Source organism: Eptatretus burgeri, chromosome 18 (assembly GCF_056783735.1).
Source record: "Eptatretus burgeri isolate ZD-2024b chromosome 18, Ebu_testis_v1, whole genome shotgun sequence".
In the NCBI taxonomy this organism is placed as follows: Eukaryota; Metazoa; Chordata; class Myxini; order Myxiniformes; family Myxinidae; genus Eptatretus; species Eptatretus burgeri.
In genome coordinates, this window is record NC_140978.1 from 28096498 (window position 1) to 28120000 (window position 23503).

At 42.1% G+C, this 23503-nt stretch overlaps 1 protein-coding gene and 1 long non-coding RNA gene across 6 annotated transcripts in view; one reads left to right on the forward strand and one right to left on the reverse strand.

Annotated features, from left to right (window-relative positions):
• Positions 1 to 1574: 1574 nt before the first annotated feature.
• Positions 1575 to 23503, forward strand: part of LOC147008800 (uncharacterized) — a 97143-nt gene continuing 75214 nt past the window's right edge. The window contains exon 1 of the long non-coding RNA XR_015053332.1: positions 1575 to 1875. This is a non-coding gene — a long non-coding RNA (uncharacterized LOC147008800). The remainder of the gene's footprint in view (positions 1876 to 23503) is intronic.
• The window catches only part of FHIT (fragile histidine triad diadenosine triphosphatase), a 222444-nt gene continuing 220344 nt past the window's right edge, over positions 21404 to 23503 (reverse strand). For all 5 annotated transcript variants that reach the window (XM_085864298.1, XM_085864297.1, XM_085864301.1 and 2 more), the window contains one exon: positions 21404 to 21977. In XM_085864298.1, the coding sequence (XP_085720424.1) occupies positions 21958 to 21977 (20 nt within the window). In that variant the 3' untranslated portion in view covers positions 21404 to 21957. The remainder of the gene's footprint in view (positions 21978 to 23503) is intronic.

The following is a 23503-nucleotide window of genomic DNA, read 5'->3' on the forward strand; positions in this document are numbered from 1 at the left end:
GTAACCTAACCTTTACAAGGTTAGGTGTGCATGATTTACTGGTGATGTAAAATGCCAGTATAAAAACACAACAACTGCAAACCTGGCAAGGTGCTCAAGGCAGGTAGAGCACAGTGATGGAAATGGTTCTGAAAAGACATGGGAATGACACAAGCCAAGAAAGAGCAAGCGGCGAGCAATGAGGGATTCTGCCAGCTTCCTTCGTTTCCCCCTTCCCCACAACCAGTCTATTTATTCTGTCAATAACACAGGCCGAGGCACAACGATATTTCGCGCATCGCTAAAATTTTCTATTAGCGAATGTAAATAACTGGATTAGGCAAGCCACCAGCCAGAACCTACAAACACGTGAATAGCATGCCAATGGGACTGGACAGGCCGAGGAGACACAAAGACAGGCGGGCACAAACAAACACATATTGGAATGCATATTTTTCTTTCAATGGTGAAACAACGACCCCGTGGAAAGGCCGCAAACTCGTCTTGACTTTGCCATGAATCAGAACCCAATGCCATGTTGGGTATTCCACCGGGGTGAATTAAAATTGGAGGTGCTTTATGGTTCGAGACTCCACTGAGCAATCAGATGAGGGAAGAATTAGAAATGATACCAAATTTAGTGCAACAGATTAGCAACCATTTTACACTGAGGGATGGTGGTGAAAAAATATCACACCGGGGGGACGGTGTAAAAGAGTCTCACACCTTGGGAGGATGATGAAACATATTTATTTTCCAATACGTCACCAATGCCTGGCAACGTATGTGGCTTTGCCTCGTGGGTGGGATGATGGTTGTGCCATGGGCAGCAATTTGAGCAACCTCAAGGTGTTTGCAATTCTCTAGATCCAGTTCCAATAACACTAATCGTAAGTTTTTTTGTTTTTGGCATAAATTTGTAATAAAGTAATGATGTTAAATTTAAAGGATGTTGTAAATGATGGTACTCTAATTCCACAACATCCGGTACACATGATTACTTGCGAAATCGAAGATCCGCAAGTATATTGGTTGGTCTGGTCTGTGATTCTGTCTGTCTGTGTGTTTGTTTGTCTGCATGTCAAACAGATCACAATTTGAAACCGATCTTCACCAAACTTCACCAAATGGTAGAGTTGGTCATAAGCAAGAAGCCGATTCATTTTGAGGTCAAAATGTCAACATAGACCGAAGGTCAACAACTTTGTCGAATTTCTAAAATCGTCAGTTTTCATCCGATTGCCTTGAAATGTGAAGAGGATTTGCATATCAGGTCACTGAATTCAACCACCCATTAATTATTTTTTATTGTCAAATTTGTTTTAGGGATTTTGCAAGTATCGTGCTCTGCATGATGTCTTTCTTGTTTTTATCTGTCTGTCTGTCTGTCTGTCTGTCTGTCTATGCTCTATACAGAGGGTCGGCTCTGCCAAAGCAGTTTGTTGGCTTGGGTTACAATCTTGGATGGGGTGCCATTCCGACACAGGATACTCTACCGATAGGTCCCCGATTATTCGCAGAGGATGCCGTAGGATATTCGACAACTACCAAGTAATGCTAGTCGATGGAAGGCCTAGTTTTAACATCCATTTGATGGATGGCGCACGCATCGATGAATCGACCTCCCTGAGAAACACCAGGGTGACCGTTTATAGCTTAGCAGAGATTTAAACCCAGGCGAGGAAGCTCAGAGATGAGTACGCATTCCCCTCGGGTATCATGCCAGGTGATATTTTAAGAACAAACCTCAAAATAGTTGTGTCCCTAAAGTATTAACTTGCAAGCAAATGCCCGATTTTCCCACTGCCTGGATCATCAACTGGGGATGGTAGAGGTTTCATCCCTTTCTGTGCAAAACCTCTCCAAACTGTTGGTCCACTACATCCCTGGGTCCACGTGAGTACATATACCCACGACTTAAACTCAGCTGCGTCCACACAGTCAGTCAACCTGGCAATGCAATCTCACTTTCAAACTGTCTACATGTGGCTTTAACTCTTGATGTATACTTTCCGAGCAAGAGGATTTCATGTATTTACATATACATATTCACAATCACCATCACACATTTCAATGTACGACGATACACATGCTATCTTGTTGGTTGCTCTTCATATCCAAAGAAGGCAGTTCACATTAAACATGTGAACCAACCTGGTCAATTCATTTATCAAGCAGAAGCTGTTTCCCAGGCAACAATCACACTCTATGATACAGCCAGTGGTGTAACCTGGTGTCAAGGAGCCTCCAAGAAGGCCAGATGAATTGATACCCACAGTGCAGGCAGGAATTTTATTTGTTCAGGGTGTCGGCGAGAACTCACGTACTCTTCGCGAAGGAAACCGTGGGATCTTTAACATTCACAAACTGATGTCAGCAGATGGGACACTCGATCGGACATCCATCGAAGGACGACGTATGCATTGATGTATCGCCCAGCCTGCGAAACACCAGGATGACAGCTTATAGCTGGGTAGGGATTCAAACCCAAGATTGATGGCTCTGAGGCAAATGTGCACACCTCTTTGCTATCCTGCCAGTCCACACCTGCTATTTTACATCACTAGTAAATTATGCACACCTAACCTTGCAAGTCACACCTCTATTACCCAGCACATCCATTTTGTTTAGCACTGAACCAAGCTGTTATTCCCATCAAGAAACTGTCATTTTAACCAAATTCCCATATGATCTACTGCGTACCTGAGTTATCACTGAAAATGTTTTAAAATGTATTTATTTGAGTGCTTCATCAATAATGTTTTGCCATTCTTATTGCATTTATTGAATTCCATTTTGTAACCTTATAGAACACTTGTTTTGAAATGCTTTCTGCAGATCCTTGCATTAGCATAGTCTGACTATATTGGTGTTCAGTGGTTTTCACTGTACTGATTACACTGAACAACAAAATTTTTTACTGGAGATGTGTAAAGTGATTTAGACTAATTTGGGTACGCTGATTTCAAAAATCATAACCGTTTTGCTGTATCACGTCAGGATTTTCAGTAACAGAAATATTCCCATTGCCTAGAAGTCAGGATTTCAATGAAATTTACAAAAATTCATTTATTCATTTATTTCATCATGAATGCTTCAAAATTATAGAAATTACAGAAAAACTCCACTAGAATGTAATTAAAAATGCTTTAGGCATTTGGCTTTGCGTTTGTGCTGCTCTGTGTCAGTTTCACGATGCAGGAACCAGCAGAAATCGCCCATCATGTTCGGGTTGTGCCGCCCTTGGTAACGCGTCTCCATGAGTGAAATCGCTTTGTGGAATCGCTCGCCGTGCTCGTCCGAGACTGCTCCCAAGTTGTCAGGGAAGAAGTTCAGGTGCTGGTGTAGGAAATTGATTTTCAGGGACATCCTGGAGCCAAGTTTCCTGAAGGACTCCAGCAGCTGCTGCACTATTTCTTCATAGTTGTCCGCGCGCTCGTTCCCCAAGAAGTTGTCCGTCACAGCTTTGAAGCTCCTCCACGCTGCCAGCTCTTTGGGGTTTAGAGTTGTTGGAAAAGTTTCGTCCTTCATAATCTGTCGGATTTGCGGTCCAACAAAGACACCAGCCTTGATCTTGGCCTCTGACAAGTTGTTGCCAAACTTTTCCTTGAGGTATAAAAACCCACGCCCATTCAGATCCATTGCCCGTACAAAACTTTTCATCAAGCCGAGCTTTATGTGGAGTGGTGGAAGGAAAACCTTGGCTGGGTCGACAAGGGCGACATGCTTCACGTTGTGTCGACCAGGTACATGCTCTTTTCGCTCTTCCCAATCTTTCTTCGTCCAGTGATTCTTGTCGTCTCTGCTATCCCAGAGACAAAGGAAGCACATGTATTTCGTGTAGCCTGACTGCAGACCTAACAACAGCGCCACCACTTTCAAGTCTCCGCAGATGTGCCAGTTGAAGTCATTGTACTTGATGGAATCAAGCAGCTGCCGCATAGTCTCATAGGTCTCTGTCATGCCGAACGCGTGAGCCAGTGGGACTGATGGTTTCTCGTTGCCATTGTGGAGCAAAACAGCCTTCAAGCTGTTCTTCCCTGAGTCGATGAAGAGGCGCCAGTCTGCAGGATCGTGATCACACCCAAGTTCTTTCAACAGACCGTTGATGTCACTGCAGAATGTCATCGTGTCTTCCATCTCAAAGAACTCAGCCATGTCTCTGTGACGTGCTCTGAACAAGGATATCTTGGTGTTAGGTTCAAGTAGATTCCACTGCTGCAGCCTTGATCCAAGCAGCTCTGCCTTCGCCTTTGACAGCAAGAGATCTCTTACAAGATCATTTAAGTCTCCCTGGTTCCAGAAGGTGTGATTCTTGAGTGTCGGGTTCAAAAGGTTCATCATCACCATCCTCTTCACCACTGCTTACAGCTATGTTCTGATCAGCTGGAGGTGTTGGAACGGGTTCTCGTCATCATGAGGCACAGGTTTACGAGCAGAGACGCAGTCAGCGTACTTGATGTGACCTTTATTCTTCTTGTTGAAGCCGGCGATGCTTGTGCAGCAGAAATAACAATCATCATGATGATTCTGCGGCTCACGCCATATCATGGGCACCGCAAATGGCATGCTCGCGCGCTTGCCCACCAACCACTGAGTCAAGGTTGTGTGACAGCTTGTGCAGCAGATGTGTGGTGCCCAGCTCTGTTCTTGGTCCCCCACCTTACACCCGAAGTAGTGAAAGTAGGCGGCCTTCATTTTCACTGATGTAGATATACTTCGCTGTTGATCTTTTTTGGTATACCGACCACAGACATAACAGAAGTTGTCAGGATGATTGGTACAGGAACGCCTACTCATCTTTATCTGAAAGAAAGAAATATAACACAAGTTAACAACAATTGTACGAAATAGACATGTTAAAGACATATGTAAATTTCATTGAAATCCTGACTTCTAGGCAATGGGAATATTTCTGTTCCTGAAAATCCTGACGTGATACAGCAAAACGGTTATGATTTTTGAAATCAGCGTACCCAAATTAGTCTTAATCACTTTACACATCTCCAGTAAAAATTTTTTATGAAATTTGTTGTTCAGTGTTATTAGTCCCTGTAGAGGACTTTCGGCTTACTCTCTGTCTGTCCGTCCATCCGTCCCACCTGTGGTTTTTCTGACTTTTTTCCATTACCCTTTAACATTTTCAACTGAAACTTGGTGCATGGCTTTATTATGATAAGTTACAGAACAAGTTCGAGTTTCAGGACATTTCATCAATTTTTCAAAGAGTTATACCCTTTTTATGGGTATTCTAAATGAGAATTTATTTGGCCACGACGGAAGTTGAATTTGGCCATGATGGAAGTTGAATTGAAATAAACCTTTATGATGATGATGATGATGATGATTATTATTATCGATCTTCTATATATTTCCAAAACTCTCATCTTGCATATGTATGTATGTATGTATGTATGTATGTATGTTCCCGAAATACAGCCAAAACGGTACACGATAGCACAAAAATTTTAAGGCCACCTTACTCACCATTCTCCTGTGGTGTGCAGTCTCAAGTTTCGTTCAAATCGGGAAACGAAAAAAAATATTTAAAAAATCAATTCCCGATTCAGTCAAGTACTCTTCAGGAGAATTTGATCAAGGCAAACAACCTCAGTGGTATAGTTCACTGGAGCTATCTTTTTTTTTCTTGAAATTACTTTTTTTTCATCAACCGCTGTCACAACGGGAACCCAACAGGTTCACGGGTCGTCTAGTTTTTATTATTATGATAGAAAGTATCACATCGGTAGGGAACATGTATTGCAAAGCAATTCTTGCTCTCGGCTCACCTGTAACTGCACCATGGACTAGTCATTACCACGTGCGTGCGGAGCGAAAAGCGAGGTTAAGCTTCGCTTCATATGTCTGTCTGTCCACAAATTTGTCTGATGTTTCACTTTGTCTGTCTGTCTAAAAATTTCAGTCGATGATCGAGGAACGAGTTAATATCAATTAAATTTTGTATTTTAAACACTGTAGAACATGAATGGGAACACGAACCAGCAGTTTAGCACTATTTTGACTCAGAATTTGGCAAATTGTGTGGAATCTCATTCTGATCGTGCATGCGCACAGAGGAGTAAGATAATTTTTTTACTCTGTCTGTGTGTCTACCTATGAAACAAAATTGAAAATCATTCCAAACAGGAAACTTACTGGTTTTAAGGACGTCATAAAGGACACAAACAACAGACACGAATAACTAATGTAACGTGTTAAATAAGGTGGTGTAAAAGACAGTGAATCAACGTTTTTTTTCCTACAGCCTTTAAAGCCTTTAATTTCAATTAAATTATAAGCCTACATACTGTAGAAAACAAATCTGTTTCTTGTTACTTCCAAAAACCTATCGTTTCGCAGTACTTAGACAAAATATTACGCCATTTTACGTCATCTCGGCCAATCAAATTTGCTGCTTATGATCTCAGCGTTGGGCACGGAGGTCATATCATAAACTGGAGGTGCAATGGACCATGCATCTCTATTAGCACGAGTGAAGGCAATTTGAAGTGCTCCGGCGGCCATCTTAGCGTGCCGATGTTTCTGACGTGGTGGATTTAAGTTTCATTCCTGAATTTTTTGCTTTGGTCAATTCGACTGCAATTTTGCACGATTTTCTTCAAAAAAAATCACAACGCCTCAGTGTGCAGCATTTGGTTTCATGAACGCCTCTGGCAAGAGCTCGAAACCGTCTTTCCATATTTGATGTAAAAAGTCGACGATGATGAATCATTGATGATGATGATGATGACAATAATGAGGATGATTGTTTGTTGTTGTGTGATCTGTTCTAATCGTGTGTGAAGCGATGGATCTTGCTCCTCAAATCATGATCAATAAATTCTGTTGTACATTATTTCTCTCGAGCTGAGATTGAATCACTGATGAATTACCTGCATATGATTAATCTTGAAGGATATCATGAAACCAAGCCCTCCATTTGGCTGGTTTGGCACCTTAGCAGGCGCTTTAGGAGAGGTAGGGGATCAGACGACTGATAGTTACTCCACTGCTCTTGCTAATACTTTCACAAACCATAAGCAGACCTTGGTTTTGGAATAAGGCCAGCTTACCAATAATGCAAGCATTGTCATTGTGGGTGGAGGGCATGAGGATTACGAAGAAATTGCAAGGGAGGGACCAATGTCACAGTCATCAGTTTTGGAGGGTTGAGCTGTCAAACAGCAGTGTTAATGTATTCCGTTGCTCCTTGGAAAGGCCCCCAATGTGGAAGGGGGGGGGTGCTCAAGGACGGAAACAGGATGCTCATGATCAATAGAAAGAAGAGAACAATGTATCCTCGGCTCATTGCCTGCATCGTGAGCATCAGGAACCTGTACTTCATGTGTGACAAACTGGCGGATTCGCCACTGAGATACCTGTGAACATACAAGCTCAGTGAGGACCATCTCAAGCTTTTCTTTGGGCAGGTCAGATCTCCTTTGGTAACAACCCCACAGTGCAACAGTTCATAAGCGCGTGCAAGCGTCTGTTGATGCTACATGACATCAAAGCCATAAATGGAAATTGCTCCTCACAGGATGCCACTAGAATACTGGATGCAGCCTCCTTCCATAATGTGACTAAATCAGCAGTTCCAGATGAAAGTCAAGATCCGATGGTGGCACGACTGTATGACTTGGAACTTCGCTCACCAACGGACACTGACCATGACTATTCCGACATACCAAATTTCGAAAAGCTATCGGCGTTCACAGAGTCATGCATCGGCTACATCACTGGGTACATTGTGCGCATGGTTAAGCCATTGAAGTGTGGAAAATATCTTTCAGCTCTTACCATGGAACCGAATGCTGCAGATCAACCGACACCAGCCTAAGGCCTCATAGCAGTGAAGAACAGAGGTGGACTCGTCACACCATCAGCCAGTGTCACTCAAGTCTGTGAAGCCAACGAACGATGCATCAAAGGATTACTGGTGGTGACGGATGGTGGAATGCCATGTGATACAGGCATCAAGTCAGCCATTTTACATTCTGTCTTGTCCGAGGTTGGAGGATCTGCATTCGAATTGCCAAGTGAACACGTGTGATTCAGAGGCTGACAATAATCACAGCTTCACACTGATTTGAAGCATCTCTGAATGCTTTTGTAAAGTCCGATTCCATCACCAGGTAAGAGCAATGGATGAACAGCTAGGCGAGGAGCACATCAGGAAGAAATACAGCAAGCTGATCTTGTTCTCCGATGAGTAAAGAATAACAGCAGTTATCATCAATAGTTTATGGTGGCTCACAATCAAGTGGCTATCATGGCAGGAAAACTCGTGTAAAAACTCACTTGTAATCAAGTTGTTTTTCTATGTCATGTTGGATGGGATTGTCCCTTTAACTGCACCTTTGCCTGGTCCCAAGTCCAAGTATCTTGATGCTGGATGAATCCCCACTCAGTCTCTCACAATTAAGGAGCAAATAACTCAAGAGAGTCCACAATTTCCCATGAAAACACTCTTCAAGAGCAATCAGTTTCAACTCTTCCTATAGATCGTTTCCAAAATGATCGGCACGCCAATATGGCCGCTGGAACACTTCTGTTGGCTTCACTTCCCGAGCTCATTGGTCCTCCAGGTTTATAATAAGACCTTCGTGGTGTTGGGGAACATCGTCATTCAAACAAAATGGTGGCTCGGAGGAAATATAAATCGTGCTCGGAAATGCAAAGCAAGAGTTTAAAAGACCCTTCCGCGTCCTTTTTCTTCGGACAGCACATGGTAAGGTGTTCTATGAACTCTAGTATCGGAATGTTTCTGTTAAAGAAAGGCATTTGTATAATATGGAATGGAAAAGCATCTTGTTTATTTCATAATTTAGTGTGAAATTTATTATTACTACTCTTGATTTGTTATGCTAAAAAGAGACTGAGGTACGAGTGTGATTTTCCTTTTTCAATCCCAACTCTTTTGGATCGGTGTCATCATGAAGCCAATCAAATATAAACTCATCCGTAATTACCAGTAAATCATGAATGAATCAATCCAAAGATGTTGTTGCACCTTCTTGCAGATGTTCTGGACCCAAGTCACTCATTCATGTGCAGGAACAAATTTTCAAAGGAAAGTGCCGGCATCCCAACTTATGGGTATCCCTACTGTCTGCTGGAGTGGGAGTATCCTGTTGCCGAATATAAAGAAGTACACTTCTGTATCGAATAAAAATGGAATTTCCTTCATGGAACATGATTCTCTTTGATAGACTGTCATGTACACTTTATTTTACCTCCCGTACAAGCTTTATATCACTCTGTCCATTGCCTCCATGATTTTATAATGTGGAATGTTCGTCGACAATGTGGAAAATCACAAGTTGATAAGACATTTACCGTTTACCCCCACTTGTAAATGTTGTGGATGCCTTCGATTACAGGATTGAGTTATCAATGATCCAAAATGTTACACCAGAATTTAAAAAAAACCTCGTGTTTTTTTTTTTAGCTCACCTGGAACGTAGTTCCAGGGAGTTTATGGGATGGCGCATTGTCTGTCAGTCTGTCCATCCGTCCATAAACACTTGCAACTTTGTCTCTGAAACGACATGCACAATTTCGATGAAACTTGACCACAACCTTCATCACCCGGAATGTATCAAAGTTTGTTCACAGCATAAAAAAAACAATCCATAAGTATTTCATTTCTTCTCCATTACATATTTTGAGGGTCATCCACGCTTACCAGTGGTTCCCTGGTTTTCCTATCCAGCCGCTACGAGGCGAGCGCCCAGTGGAATTGCCCCTATGTTTTATGGTAATTTTGTAAATATTCGTTTTATTGCCCCTGTAATACTGCTTGACAATATGCGATTTTGGAAATGACATATTCCACACCAGAATACATGGAGCGCATGCGCAGAAACCCCAGGAAACGCCGGTGTTCGGGGCATCATAAAGTGTATTGTGTGTGACATCAGAAAGTGACCTTGACCTGAACCAAAATCTTATCCGCTTGTTCTTGTCAACTGCCCAACTCATCCACCAAGTTTTGTCATGATCAGTCCACAACGTTTTTGAAATATCATGCAATATATCGTTTGAAGATGGTGAATAATCTCTCAGTGGTGAAGAATGTCAAAGAATCCCAATCTCCCAATGGTGAAGAATCACTTCAAAAAAAGAATCAGATCCAAGTCCAGTTCTTCATCGAAATCGAATCAATTTGTCCTCATCGCACACCCAACCTGTTCACCACATTTTGGCCGAATCCGTCCACAACTTTTTGAGCAATCCTGCTCACAGACAAACAGACAGACAGACAGACAGGGGTGAAAACATCACTTGCAATTTAATTATATACCTGAACACTGTAGAGCAAGAATCGGTTCTCTGAACGCAATGACTGTAGCGGAATTGCCGACAAGAAGAGCCGAGCGAAGCTCGTCAATGTTTCGTATTCAAAGCATGTATGCGCGGACCCAATCTACCCACCTAACGGGTTAATCAGCCAATTCTCTAAGTGCTATGTAGCATGCTCCCAATGACCATGCAGTTTTCATCACAGCAGGGGTATTTATTAACAGAGGAAATGGGGAGAAGGGGAAGAAAGCATGGCCGTGCAGTGACGATCACAATTAAATAGATAAATTACTGTATGTACAACACCCTCACAGAACCACGATAGCGAAACAAATACACCTTATCTTTTTCATTCTGGAGGGAGGGAACACGAGACTCAGCAGGGGGTTGACGAGGCAAAAGAAAACCTGTGCTGTGTGAGCTCCGCTTGCGAATGTGGTGTTGCAGACGTGGCACAGCTCCCCATGATCACTCTTAGCTCGTGTCTCAGTCTGATCAGCTGCTGGGGTGCTGGTTGGTCGTGTCGTGGTTCTGTGCGGGGCTTGTCCTTGCTGCGAACCAACAACCATGAGAAATTCTCCCAGTGGGTCACACAAACTGATGACATGAACCACCATACTGGTCTGCACAAACCACTGGAGGGGCCAACAACAATCCACGAACCACTTACTGGACTCAGCGACATGAACAAAAGGTGGTGAATGACTGAACGCAGCACGCTCACTGACCACACTTTTAAAAATCCCACGGGGTCCGTTCCAGCACTTGTGGGCTTTCTGCAATCGCACGTGGGCCGCACCCTTTGGATATGACGCCGGGAAGGTTCCACACAAAGACAGCTAGATGAAGGGGAAGGTTCAAGAATGTAAGGGGGGGGGAAGTGGCTGGACGACTAGATAATTCTAAACACGTGTCAAGCACGCTTTATCACTCACAGGAATTACATCACACTTACGCTCACACATATTATGGAATAACTATTACAATCTATCCTCCATTTTACCCCCGAGACCAGATCTGAAACAATGTAAACGTGCATATGGTGTTGCAGATTTGGCGCACGTCTGCAACACTTTCCTCGTCAAGAGGAACAATAACGTATTGTGTTTGAAACAATCATGTCTCCGGAATGTCTAAAATGAACTTCAGATTATAATCAGAATAATTATTCAGAATAATTATTAATTCAAAATTTCCTTTTCAAATCAACAACTTTCCTTTTTTAACATGTTTCTCCACCTCCTCTAACCATAAAACAATTTGAGTGTTCGGTATTTTGTGTTTATCAATTTGTTCTCTGATCCATCTCACTCAGTCCTATTGTTATTAACCCTTAGTGGTTCTAATTGTTGCAGTGTTTCTGGACTCCATCCTGTTGTTGTATTTTCTTAATATTGATCATTTGTATCCCTTTGTTATCAAACATAATTTTGATTATCAAGTTATTTTGCTTTCTCTTTGTCCATTCGATGGTCAATCATATCCAGAATTTCTTCCATGTGTTGGATTGTGAGTTCCACTTGATTTGTTTGTTGTGAGGTATTGATCTTGATTCTAGGCTATTAATTAATCCTTCGGATGTTCGATTTGCTGATATCTAACCAATCATTTATGATCTGTTGTGATGCGTCCGTAACCGGATATTTACATCCATCAATATGTATTGTCTCACTGAGAGTCTGTTGGTTAAGTGTTAAAAATGAAGGTGGTTTTGCTTTCGCCGTAATGTTGCATTCACATGGTTTCATCATTGATTCTTACAAATGGGTATGGAGTTCTGGGTTAATTAAAAATGCAACATAATTCTCTCCGCCGACGTAATTGAGCGATTGTTTTACATTCCATATCCTCTTTCCAGACATTACCACTCGTCTTTACAACAAATGGAACTCTGAAACTGGATTTCAATAACCACAAGTAATGTGACGAGCAAGTCAAGGACAACCAATAGATTCATCTGGGTTTACCATGCAGCTCCTGTGTGCATTCATTCTTACATGAAACCTCTGCATTGTTTCTCCAAAATAGTGCATCACCCTCTCCCTCTTATCACAAGATAACAAGCAAAACTCTGTTCGAGGTTTAATATGTGATTATCTTTAAGGTTTCTTATAACTTACAAGTTATTTATTTATTTTTATACAAGTCTGTTTTAAATACAACACACACATCAAAATACCAACAATGGAGACACGGTGTGGGATCTTCCAGGGAGACAGTCTTTCCCACCTCTTGTCTTCTCCGGCTCTTGACCGGTTGAGTAAGCTCCTCAACAAACAAGGACACGGATATGCTCTAACAACCAAAAGAAGAACATCCAACGAAACAGGAAAGGTGACACACCTATTAAACATGGATGATTTAAATCTCATGACACCGAATGACGAAAAAATTGACAGAGCAGCTAAAACTAGAAAAACACTTCTCTGAGGACACTCAAATGGAATTTGGACGTGATGAATGTGCTCAGTGCACATTTGTACAACATAGACCAACACAAACGGACAACATAAAAATTGACACAAATACAACAATGCAGGAGCTAGACAATGAAGCATTACACAAATACCTTGGAGTAGAAGAGGGCCACCAAATATGTCACAAACAAATGAGGCCCGGCGAGGAGTGATGTAAGCGACATTTTTTAATGATATGATGATGATAGGCTCGGATGATAGGGGAAGGGTTAAAATAGTGCTATATGGCATCAACTCCAAAATGGCCGATGTGGCTCTTACATCACTCCTCCTCGCGGTGCCTCAAATGTGAAAAACAATCACCAAAGAATAGCTACGTAGAACGAGGCTGATCACGAAAACGTACCACACTCAAAGGAACAAAATCAAAGCCATAAACCAACTCGCAATACCAGTATTTCAGTACAGCTGCAGAATAATAAACTGGCCAATCAGTAATGGCCTCCAAAGCCAGTCGCTGATTGGGAACCCTCCGTCATGCAAAGTCCTTCCCTGGCACACCTGAGCTGCTGATCACTGGCCCACTGCATTAAGGGAGGGGGACACCCTCTCCCAGACACCCCCACATTTGAAAATTCTCGCGATGGGTTTGCAGTGCACCTAGCTGTTGCAGGTTCCTGGTCCAGCACTCCAGGTGTTTCATCTCCAAGACACTTCCTCGTGGATGTTGGTTGAGACAAGGGTGAAACGGACAAAAAAAAACAAACTGATGTACAACTCTCGTAACCAAACTCTTAAAAAGCTCCCTCTCTCTGAACTCCCTTCCTCTCTTTCTCATCTCAACCATCTAAGCCTTTTATAGGCATGGGCAAGACATGAATCTCTCATGGCAGGTATCAATATGGACCACCCTTCACTGCTTTGGAAATGTATATGTGACATAGGTTCCCGCACTAGTACAAGCGAGTCCTGAAAACGCACAAACAGAACATGTGCAAAAGGCCTCGTTCGCATTGATATGTCATTTTGAAAGTCCTGTATTGGTGGTAGTTTGTTGAGAGTTGAACAGGCCTTTTATCATGCACGACACTCAGTGCACTTGAGGCAGCCAAATACAACAATCAAAGCAAGAGTTGAGCTTTTGATGTCCAGCCGGTCATTTATAATTACATACTGTATATGGTTGAGTTAATGAAAAGCTGTGAGAAGTGAAAAATTTGGGGAAACATGAGGGCAGAGTCATGTCAAAACAATAATGGGCTGGTGAGGAAGAGATCAAGAGAGTTTGGTTATGACTGACTAACCAGGACAGGATTGTTTACCTGCTATGCAACTCAAAGTATAAAACTCAGAACTGAGAAAAACCCTCATTGTTATAACGGGGCCAGCTAACATGCACCTGTGAGTATTGAGAGAGGTGGCTGAGCAGGTAAGCGAGCTGTGAACAGATATTTACAATAGTTCACTGGAGTCAGGACAGGTACTGGAGGATTGGAGAGTAGCAAATGTAACACCATTATTTAAGGAAGGATCCAGAGAAGAATTGGGAAACTATAGACCTGTGAGTTTGACTTCAGTTGTGGGGAAGGTGATAGTGTAGTAGACAGTAGAAAAATACTGCAAATTATGATACAAGCATCAAATTTTGCATTTCTGTTCTGCGGGGATTTCTGATCAAATCTGCCTGATTGGCCATTTGAAAATCCAAATTTTGAAAAATTTGACAAACAAAAAAAACCTTCAAAAAAATTTGAAGTCACAGCTGTCTGAAATTCTTGAAGTGCAAGTGAACATCCCAGACAGAGAACGGAGGGGAGATGCAGTCATCATTGATGGCTCAGCACTTATCAATGCCCTACCTCCATGCACCTCAAAGATATTTGATGACTATGCTAAAGAAGACATCATCCCAAAGGTGGAATCCTATGGTGCCAGGTACGAGAGGGTGGACGTAGTGTTTGATGTGTACAAGAAGTCAAGTCTGAAGTCCGAGGCAAAGTCGAAAAGGGGGCAAGGAATCAGAAGAAGAGTGACAGGAACCAGTAAGACCCCAAGCAACTGGAGAAGCTTTCTTCGAAATGACAGCAACAACACTGAGCTGTTTCACTTCCTTGCAGAAAAGATTTGTGAAGCACAGACGACAAGCACAGTCATTGTCACAAAAGGAGAAGATGCCATTAGCAACACAAGGAAGTCACTGGATGCTGCGTCTCCATGTTGTCATGAAGAAGCTGACACTCGAATATTTGTACACGCCAGGGATGCAACGACGGATGGTAGCAAGTCCATTATCATTAAGGCTAAGACACGGACGTACTCGTCATAGCAATATCTGTACTGCCATCCTTACAGAAACTCGGTCTTGAGAACATGTGGATTGCCTTTGGCCAAGGAGCAAAGGCACGATGGATTCCAGTCCATGAGGGAGTTTCTGCAATAGGGCCTGAGAAAGCTAGACGGATCCCATACTTCCATGCGTTCACTGGATGTGACGTCGTGTCTGCCTTCCGCGGTAAAGGGAAGAAAACTGCATGGCAGACTTGGAACGTCTTTGATGATGTTTCTAAAACATTCACCAATCTCAGCCAGCCTGAGAGTAAAGAAGATAGCCTGAGGCCATAGCCTGAGAGTAAAGAAGAGGAGAGTGAAGATGGTAGCAAGGCAGGGGACTTTCACTCAGAGAGTAGTAATTATTCATGCATGGAATGGTCTCCCTGGAAAGGCCGTGACAGCAGAAACAGTAGACAAGTTTAAATTAGAATTAGATAGGTACCTGGAAGTTATGGAGATTGAGGGGTATTGGGATGTTGGTAGGACTTTTCGGTAGGTTGAGCATTGATGGGCAATCGTGTGCATGTACACACAATGTTGGTGGGGGTCTCAAAGGGTGTTGTGTGGTTGATATTGTATGTATTATTTTTAACCAAAGCCCATGCCCCCTCCCCTGAAAATAAGGAAAAAACAAAAAAAACATTTTGCATTTTCTTATGTTGATCTTGTGTCGATAAATTGGTGTGGTGTGTGTGGTCGTATGGCAGTTTAACTGCCGGGGTAGCTATCATTTCTTGAAGCGCGACTGTGTCGCTGATGCAGTGCCCCTCTACCAGTACACACACTGGAACTGGTACTCATTTCACCGACCTCAGAAGGATGACAGGCTGAGTCAACCCCCTGGTGTAATAATTCAGCGGCCGACGGGGCTTGAACTCAGGACCCCAGGATCCCAAGCCACCACACTAACCACTGAGCCAACACCAGGCTTTTAATTGGTGTGGTGTTGATGTGGTGCAGGCATGATGGGCTGAATGGCCTCCACCTTGGTTTAATTTTCTTGTGTTTCCTTGTGTTATTCTGTACCGGTTGCTGTGTTTGAGCCTGGGGAGTAACTGCTGAAATCTATCTGTCTAGGTTTTTCCCGATATCTTTGTTCTTTGTTCCTTTCACATTTCTTTGTAATATTTTCACAATTCTTTGTGTTCATTCTAATTCTTGCGTTTTCTTCCCTTTCATCTCTTTTAACCTCTATTTCTCTCTTTCTTTATCTACCTCTCTAAGGAGAAGTGAATGATTGCAAAAAATTTTCTGTAAGACTCATTGGCTGTGCCTGGATGGGTTTGAGGGTCGTGGAGTAGCGGCTGAAACCGAAAATGGGTTTACCGATACTGGTGGAGGTAAAAAGAACTGGACAGCATTAGCACAACCGGACAGCATCAGCACAACTGGACAACTTCAGCACACTCGCAGCATCAGGCGCAACACTCGCAGCATCAGGCACAAGCGACATCAGCACAACCGACAGCATCAGTTCTAGCACTTCCACAAGCCTGGACTTAGTATACAAAAACAAACAAACAAACAAACAAGCAGTCATAGAATGGGACTTACGAAATCGTCAACTTGACCTCTGACCTTGTCCAATAAAAGCTGTCTCTCGAGAAGGTAGCGACGCAAACCAGAAGTTTCTATGATGATTCTGTACCAAACCATCAAAAATCGAATGTTTTGGATGTTTGACCTTACTGTGACCTTGACCTTTGACCAAAATCTAATCAGCGCTGGCAATCACCCTCCTGAATCACGTGGTGTAATTTGACATTGGAAGCTTCTTCCGTTCTTGAGTTATCGTGCCTACAAACACACAAACAAGCAGTCATAGACTGGTACTTACGGAATTGTCAAGTTTACCTCTGACCTTGTCTAATAAAAGCTGTCTCAAGAGAAGGTAGAGATGCAAACCAGAAGTTTCTCCGATGATTCTGTACCAAACCATCAAAAATCGTAACGTCGACCGAAGCAAAAATCTCCATTTCTCCACGCAATTATTTTATATTATTTTATCAAAGTCACAAAACCGTAATATTCGGCCATCCACCAACAATATTTACATAATCCGACGGCTCAGCGAGTCAGGCATGCGACGATAACTTTATTGGGATAAAAAAAATGACTTTTAAACACCATCTTTATCGAAAACACCGTCAGCGCGCACACGGAAAACCTTTACGTGACTCAACGACGCGTCTGCTCGAGCGCACTGCATCACGTGACGACCTGTGACGCGTCGAGTGAAATATTTTTAATACAATCTTAAAAGTCTCCAAAGCATCCGATTTTTACCATAATTTCGACAACCGAGTTTTAAGCGTCCTAAGCGATCGCAAAATCCGAAGACAAAATTAAAATCGAAGTTAAAACGAACTCGTAACGTCGACCGAAGCAAAAATACTCCATTTCTCCACATGAATGTACGGAATTATGTTTGACCTCACTGCGACTTTGACCTTTGACCGATTTTGACCAAAATCTAATCAGCGCTAGACATCACCCTCCTGAATCACGTGGTGTAATTTGACATTGGTAGCTTCTTCAGTTCTCGAGTTATTGTGCCTACAAACAAACACACAAACATACACACAAACAAACACACAAACATACACACAAACAAACACACAAACAAGCAGTCATAGACTGGTACTTACGAAATAGTCAACTTGACCTCTGACCTTGTCTAATAAAAGCTGTCTCTTGAGAAGGTCGCGACGGAAACCAGAAGTTTCTACGATGATTCTGTACCAAACCATCAAAAATCGTAACGTTGACAGAAGCAAAAATCTCCTTTTCTCAACGCAATTATTTAATATTATTTTATCAAAGTCACAAAACCGTAATATTCGGCCATCCACCAACAATCTTTACATAATCCGACGGCTCAGCGAGTCAGGCATGCGACGATAACCTTTATTGGGATAAAAATGACTTTTAAACACCATCTTTATCGAAAACACCGTCAGCGCGCACACTGAAAACCTTTACGTGACTCAACGACGCGTCTGCTCGAGCGCACTGCATCACGTCATGACCCGTGACGCGTCGAGTGAAATATTTTTTATACAATCTTAAAACGTCTCCAAAACATCCGATTTTTACCAGAATTTCGACAACTGAGTTTTAAGCGTCCGAAGCGATCGCAAAAACCGAAGAGAAAATTAAAATCGAAGTTAAAACGAACTCGTAACGTCGAGTGAAGCAAAAATCTCCATTTCTCCACGCAATTATTTAATATTATTTTATCAAAGTCACAAAACCGTAATATTCGGCCATCCACCAACAATCTTTACATAATCAGATGGCTCAGCGAGTCAGGCATGCGACGATAACCTTTATTGGGATAAAAAATGACTTTTAAACACCATCTTTATCGAAAACACCGTCAGCGCACACGGAAAACTTTAACGCGACTCAACGACGCGTCTGCTCGAGCGCACTGCATCACGTGACGACCCGTGACGCGTCGAGTGAAATATTTTTTTATTCAATCTTAAAACGTTTCCAAAACATCCGATTTTTACCAGAATTTCGACAACTGAGTTTTAAGTGTCCTAAGCGATCGTAAAAACTGAAGACAAAATTGAAATCGAAATTAAAACGAACTCGTAACGTCGAGCGAAGCAAAAATCTCCATTTCTCCTTGCAATTATTTAATATTATTTTATCAATCACAAAACCATAATATTCAGCCATCCACCAACAATCTTTACAGAATCCGACGGCTCAGTGAGTCAGGCATGCGACGATAACCTTTATTGGGATAAAAAAAATGACTTTTAAACACCATCTTTATTGAAAACACTGTCAGCGCGCACACGGAAAACCTTAATGTGACTGAACGACGCGTCTGCTCGAGCGCACTGCATCACGTGAAGACCCGTGACGCGTCGATTGAAATATTTTTTTATACAATCTTAAAACGTCTCCAAAACATCCGATTTTTACCAGAATTTCGACAACCGAGTTTTAAGCGTCCGAACCGATCGCAAAAACCGAAGACATAATTAAAATCGAAGTTAAAACGAACTCGTAACATCGAGCGAAGCAAAAATACTCCATTGCTCCACGTGAATTTACGGAATTATGTTTGACCTCACTATGACCTTGACCTTTGACCGATTTTGACCAAAATCTAATCAGCGCTAGCCATCACCCTCCTGAATCACATGGTGTAATTTGACATTGGTAGCGTCTTCCGTTCTCGAGTTATCGTGCCTACAAACAAACAAACAAACAAACAAACGAACAAATAAACCAATGTCAACCGCAGGGTGACCCGTATCTTGCCAAAAGGTGACCACGTGTGACTTCTTTAAGGTCACACTGAGGTGAACAGAGCTGCTATCCACCAGGAGCGACTCCTTGAGGAATATCTGCCTACGAGAGATTCCGATGAGAATTGTTCTTCAGAGTAACCATGAAAAATATGCTTTTGCCTCATAACGTCACCAAATGACATCATAATGTCTCAAGCTTGACATATCTAGAAAGCACTCATCGAGGTGATCAATTTGAGGTACTACACGATATGGTTCCTAAAACTTGAAAATTTGACCTTGGGGTCAAATATGTTTGACCTGAGGCGCTAACCATGAAGGTCAAGGCCAATCGACACCAAAAATTAATCAGCTGAGCACCAGACCATGAACTATATTCCCATGAAGTTTAAAGACGATCCGATCAAAATTACTCAAAAAATAAGGGTTTCGTCGACTCCCCTGATTTGCGACAAAGTGTCCTTGACCTTTGACCTTGACCTTCAAAATTTTATGCGCTGAAAGGGACCTCTATAGGCTTCTGATGTGCGAAGTTACAAAAATTTCCAATGATAACTGTGCTCTGCAGAGTGATTTCTACGTGATTACAGACCAAAAAAAACCCCCCCCAAAAAAACACAAAAAAAAACATATGAAGGTTAAGGCCAATCACCACCAAAAATTAATCAGCTGAGCGCCAGACCATGAACTATATTCCCATGAAGTTTGAAGACGATCCGATCAAAGCTACTCAAAAAAATAAGGGTTTCGTCGACTCCCCTGATTTGCGCCAAAGTGACCTTGACCTTTGACCTTGACCTTCAAAATTTTGTGCACTGAAAGGGACCTCTATAGGCCTCTGATATGCGAAGTTACAAAAATTTCCGATGATAACTGTGCTCTGCAGAATCTTTTATACGTGATTACAGACAAACAAACAAACAAACAAAAAAACAAAAAAACATACAAGCTGACTAACATATCTTGCAAAAACTTTGTTTTGGCAAGATAACAAATAAACAGAAACGGAAGTCATCAATATACTTACGAAATCTTTAGATTTCGTAAGTAACAAACAGAGGACTGAAGTCATCGATATACTTACGAAATCTAAAGATTTCGTAAGTAACAAGCAGTCATAGACTGGTACTTACGAAATCGTCAACTTGACCTCTGACTTTGTCTAATAAAAGCTGTCTGTGGAGAAGGTCGTGACGCAAACCAGAAGTTTCAATGATGATTCTGTGCCAAACCATCAAAAATTGAATGTTTGACCTCACTGTGACCTTGACCTTTGACCGATTTTGACCAAAATCTAATCGGCGCAAGCCATCACCCTCCTGGATCACGTGGTGTAATTTGATATTGGTAGCTTCTTCCGTTCTCGAGTTTTAACTTTTTTTGGATGTTTGACCTCACTGTGACCTTGAGCTTTGACTGATTTTGATCAAAATCTAATCAGCGCTAGCCATCACCCTCCTGAATCACATGGTGTAATTTGTCATTGGTAGCTTCTTCCGTTCTTGAGTTATCGTGCCTACAAACAAACACACAAACACACACACACACAAACAAACACACAAACAGAGGACAGAAGTCATCAATATACTTACGAAATCTTTAGATTTCGTAATATAACAAACAGAGTCTGGAAGTGATCAATATACTTACAAAATCTTTAGATGTCGTAAGTAACAAGTAGAAGGGCACTCAGTAGAGTGCATACCATCACCATGTAATGCCTGATCCATGAGAACACATCGGGCCAAATACATTTTTGAAATATCATGCTACATGTTGTTTTTGGCCCTTTCTCTCATTGGTGAAGAATCACTTTAAAAACATGTTGCTCATGTTGCTCTCTCCAGTGGGTTATTCATATCCAGTCATATGTTGCATCCATCCTGCACAACCACTCAATGTCATACACTGCACCCATTTACCAATACATTGTCACTTACAGCATGCAACTGGAACAACTGCTCACGATCACACGCTGCACCTAAACAGTGCAATTTTTTTTTCCTGTGACACCGCTATTGGGAACTCGTATGTTTCATGCAGTGCACAAGGAAATGGCAGTTTTGCAACCCGAAGGGAATACAGTACTCTGCTCAATAAAGAAGCAAGCAGCAGGCAATTCCACTTTATTCAACATTCATTGTCATAAATGTATCACGATCTTCACTCATCACAAGTAACTTGTTATTTCGTGCATTCAGTGTGCTCTGATAGGATGGCTTGATAGCAATGTGCCGGGCACATGCGGTCTTGAGCAAAGAGTGCAATCAGCAACACCATTCGGTGCGATTTCATAGTAATCTAATAGTGTACTCGCGAATAGAGTTGGGGTGGAAAGACGGGTCATGTTCCAACAAGTGAAAATATATGAAATCAGAGAGAATAAAATGCAGCTTTGAAATGTTTAAAGTTAGCCTGCAGGATGGGGGGACAAAATTGAGAACTTGAGACTTCACTTTGATGTTCATCAGAAAGGGCATAAGTGAGTGTAACCGGTTACCCTCACAATCAGGAATACAAGTGGTATGATTTCAAAGGAACCATGAAGTGACACTCACAGGAAATGTCTTCACAAAAAGTACTTCCTGAGGTTTATGGCTTCTGTTGCCATATCATCCTCACTACGCCAGGTGTGAGGTGAGTTCTGAGTTTCATGGTCGTGGTTCTGGAGCTGTCAAAACCGAAGACAGAAAGTCATGATAATAATAATATTAATAATAATAATAATAATAATAATAATAATAATAATAATATGAGGATTAACACCAAAACTTAATTTTACTGTCATTGGCACATTCAAGTGTTTCACATTGACACGTCAACAGAAAAAAAAACATATTCGGAGGCGATTACAAGATGATTACAAGATGACAGAGATGTTGAAGACAATGAAGCGTGGAAACAAAATAAATGCAGAAGAGTTTTTCAACAGAATGGACAGTGACAGCACCAGGGGCCACAGACTTAGAGCAAAGCAGAGGAGAGTAAAGACAGTCGTAAGCCAAGGGTCTTTTCCTCAGATAGGAGTTAATGCATGGAATCGTCGCCCCTAGAAAGGTAGTGGCAGCAGAAACAGGAGATAGATTTAAACTGGAAATAGCAGTGAGTGCCATTACATGTACCTAAAAAAATTAATGGGGATAAAGGGGTGCATGGATGTTGGCAGCAGAGATATCAAGCACAAGCTCAGGCATCAGGCACAACTGACAGCATTTGGTTCCAGCACTTCCATGAGCCATGACTTTGTATACAAAAACAAACAAACAAACAAAAACAACCGGATGATCGTGATGACTAAGAGAGCGTCTTGTCAAAAGTGGAATGCGCTGTCGTTTGTTCATTCCTCACTCAACAACAGTCTTCATCTTGTACACCCCCCCCCCCCAACCAACAATTTTTTTTGTCTGTGAACAAATCAAAATATATCATAATTTAATTGTGATATAGATTAATTATGAGTCGTTTTATGTCGAGAAAGATGCCGTAAAACTTCCCCCGAATGTCTAAAATCACTTTCCCTTTATACCCTTTTTAATGTTCTTACTTTTGAAATCTATCCTAAATGTGCTTTAAAAATGTCCGATACAAGGCCATAAGGCGGCAAGTTTGAGCAGGAGGGCCACCATGATGGAAAAGCATGCCAAATAACTGAATAAATGTCAGGAAGGGCATGTGCGAAAGGCCTCGTTCGCATTCATATGTCATTTCGAAAGTCTCGTTTTGGCAGTGGTTCGGTGAGGGTTGAACAGGCCTTTTACTCCACCTACGGACCTGTGGCAGACAAATAGCGGCTGAGCAGGGAGGGGTGAAGTGTGTCATGGCTGTTGGTGGGGGCCGTGGCTATAAAAGGCATGTCGGGCACAGTGGGGAGAGAGATACCCACAAAGTTTAGCAGTGAAACTGTATACAAAGTACATGGGGATCTCCACAAGATGAGCCTTGCCTCCGCCTGCCAACAGCCATATCCCATCCCAGCAGGCTATGACCACTCTCCCCCTCAGACTGACTGTCTGCCAACACAAGCTGGGACTGCCAAACCGTGTCACCACTTGGGATTAGTTATGTCCGACCGGACGCAGCCCGGGTATTCCTATCTTGTGAATTCTACCTATCGTCTATCCACTGAGGAATAAATGAGGCCTTAAGGGTTAGTTTATTTAAAGAATTGCCATTTGATTGTCGACTCGGGGGCATGTA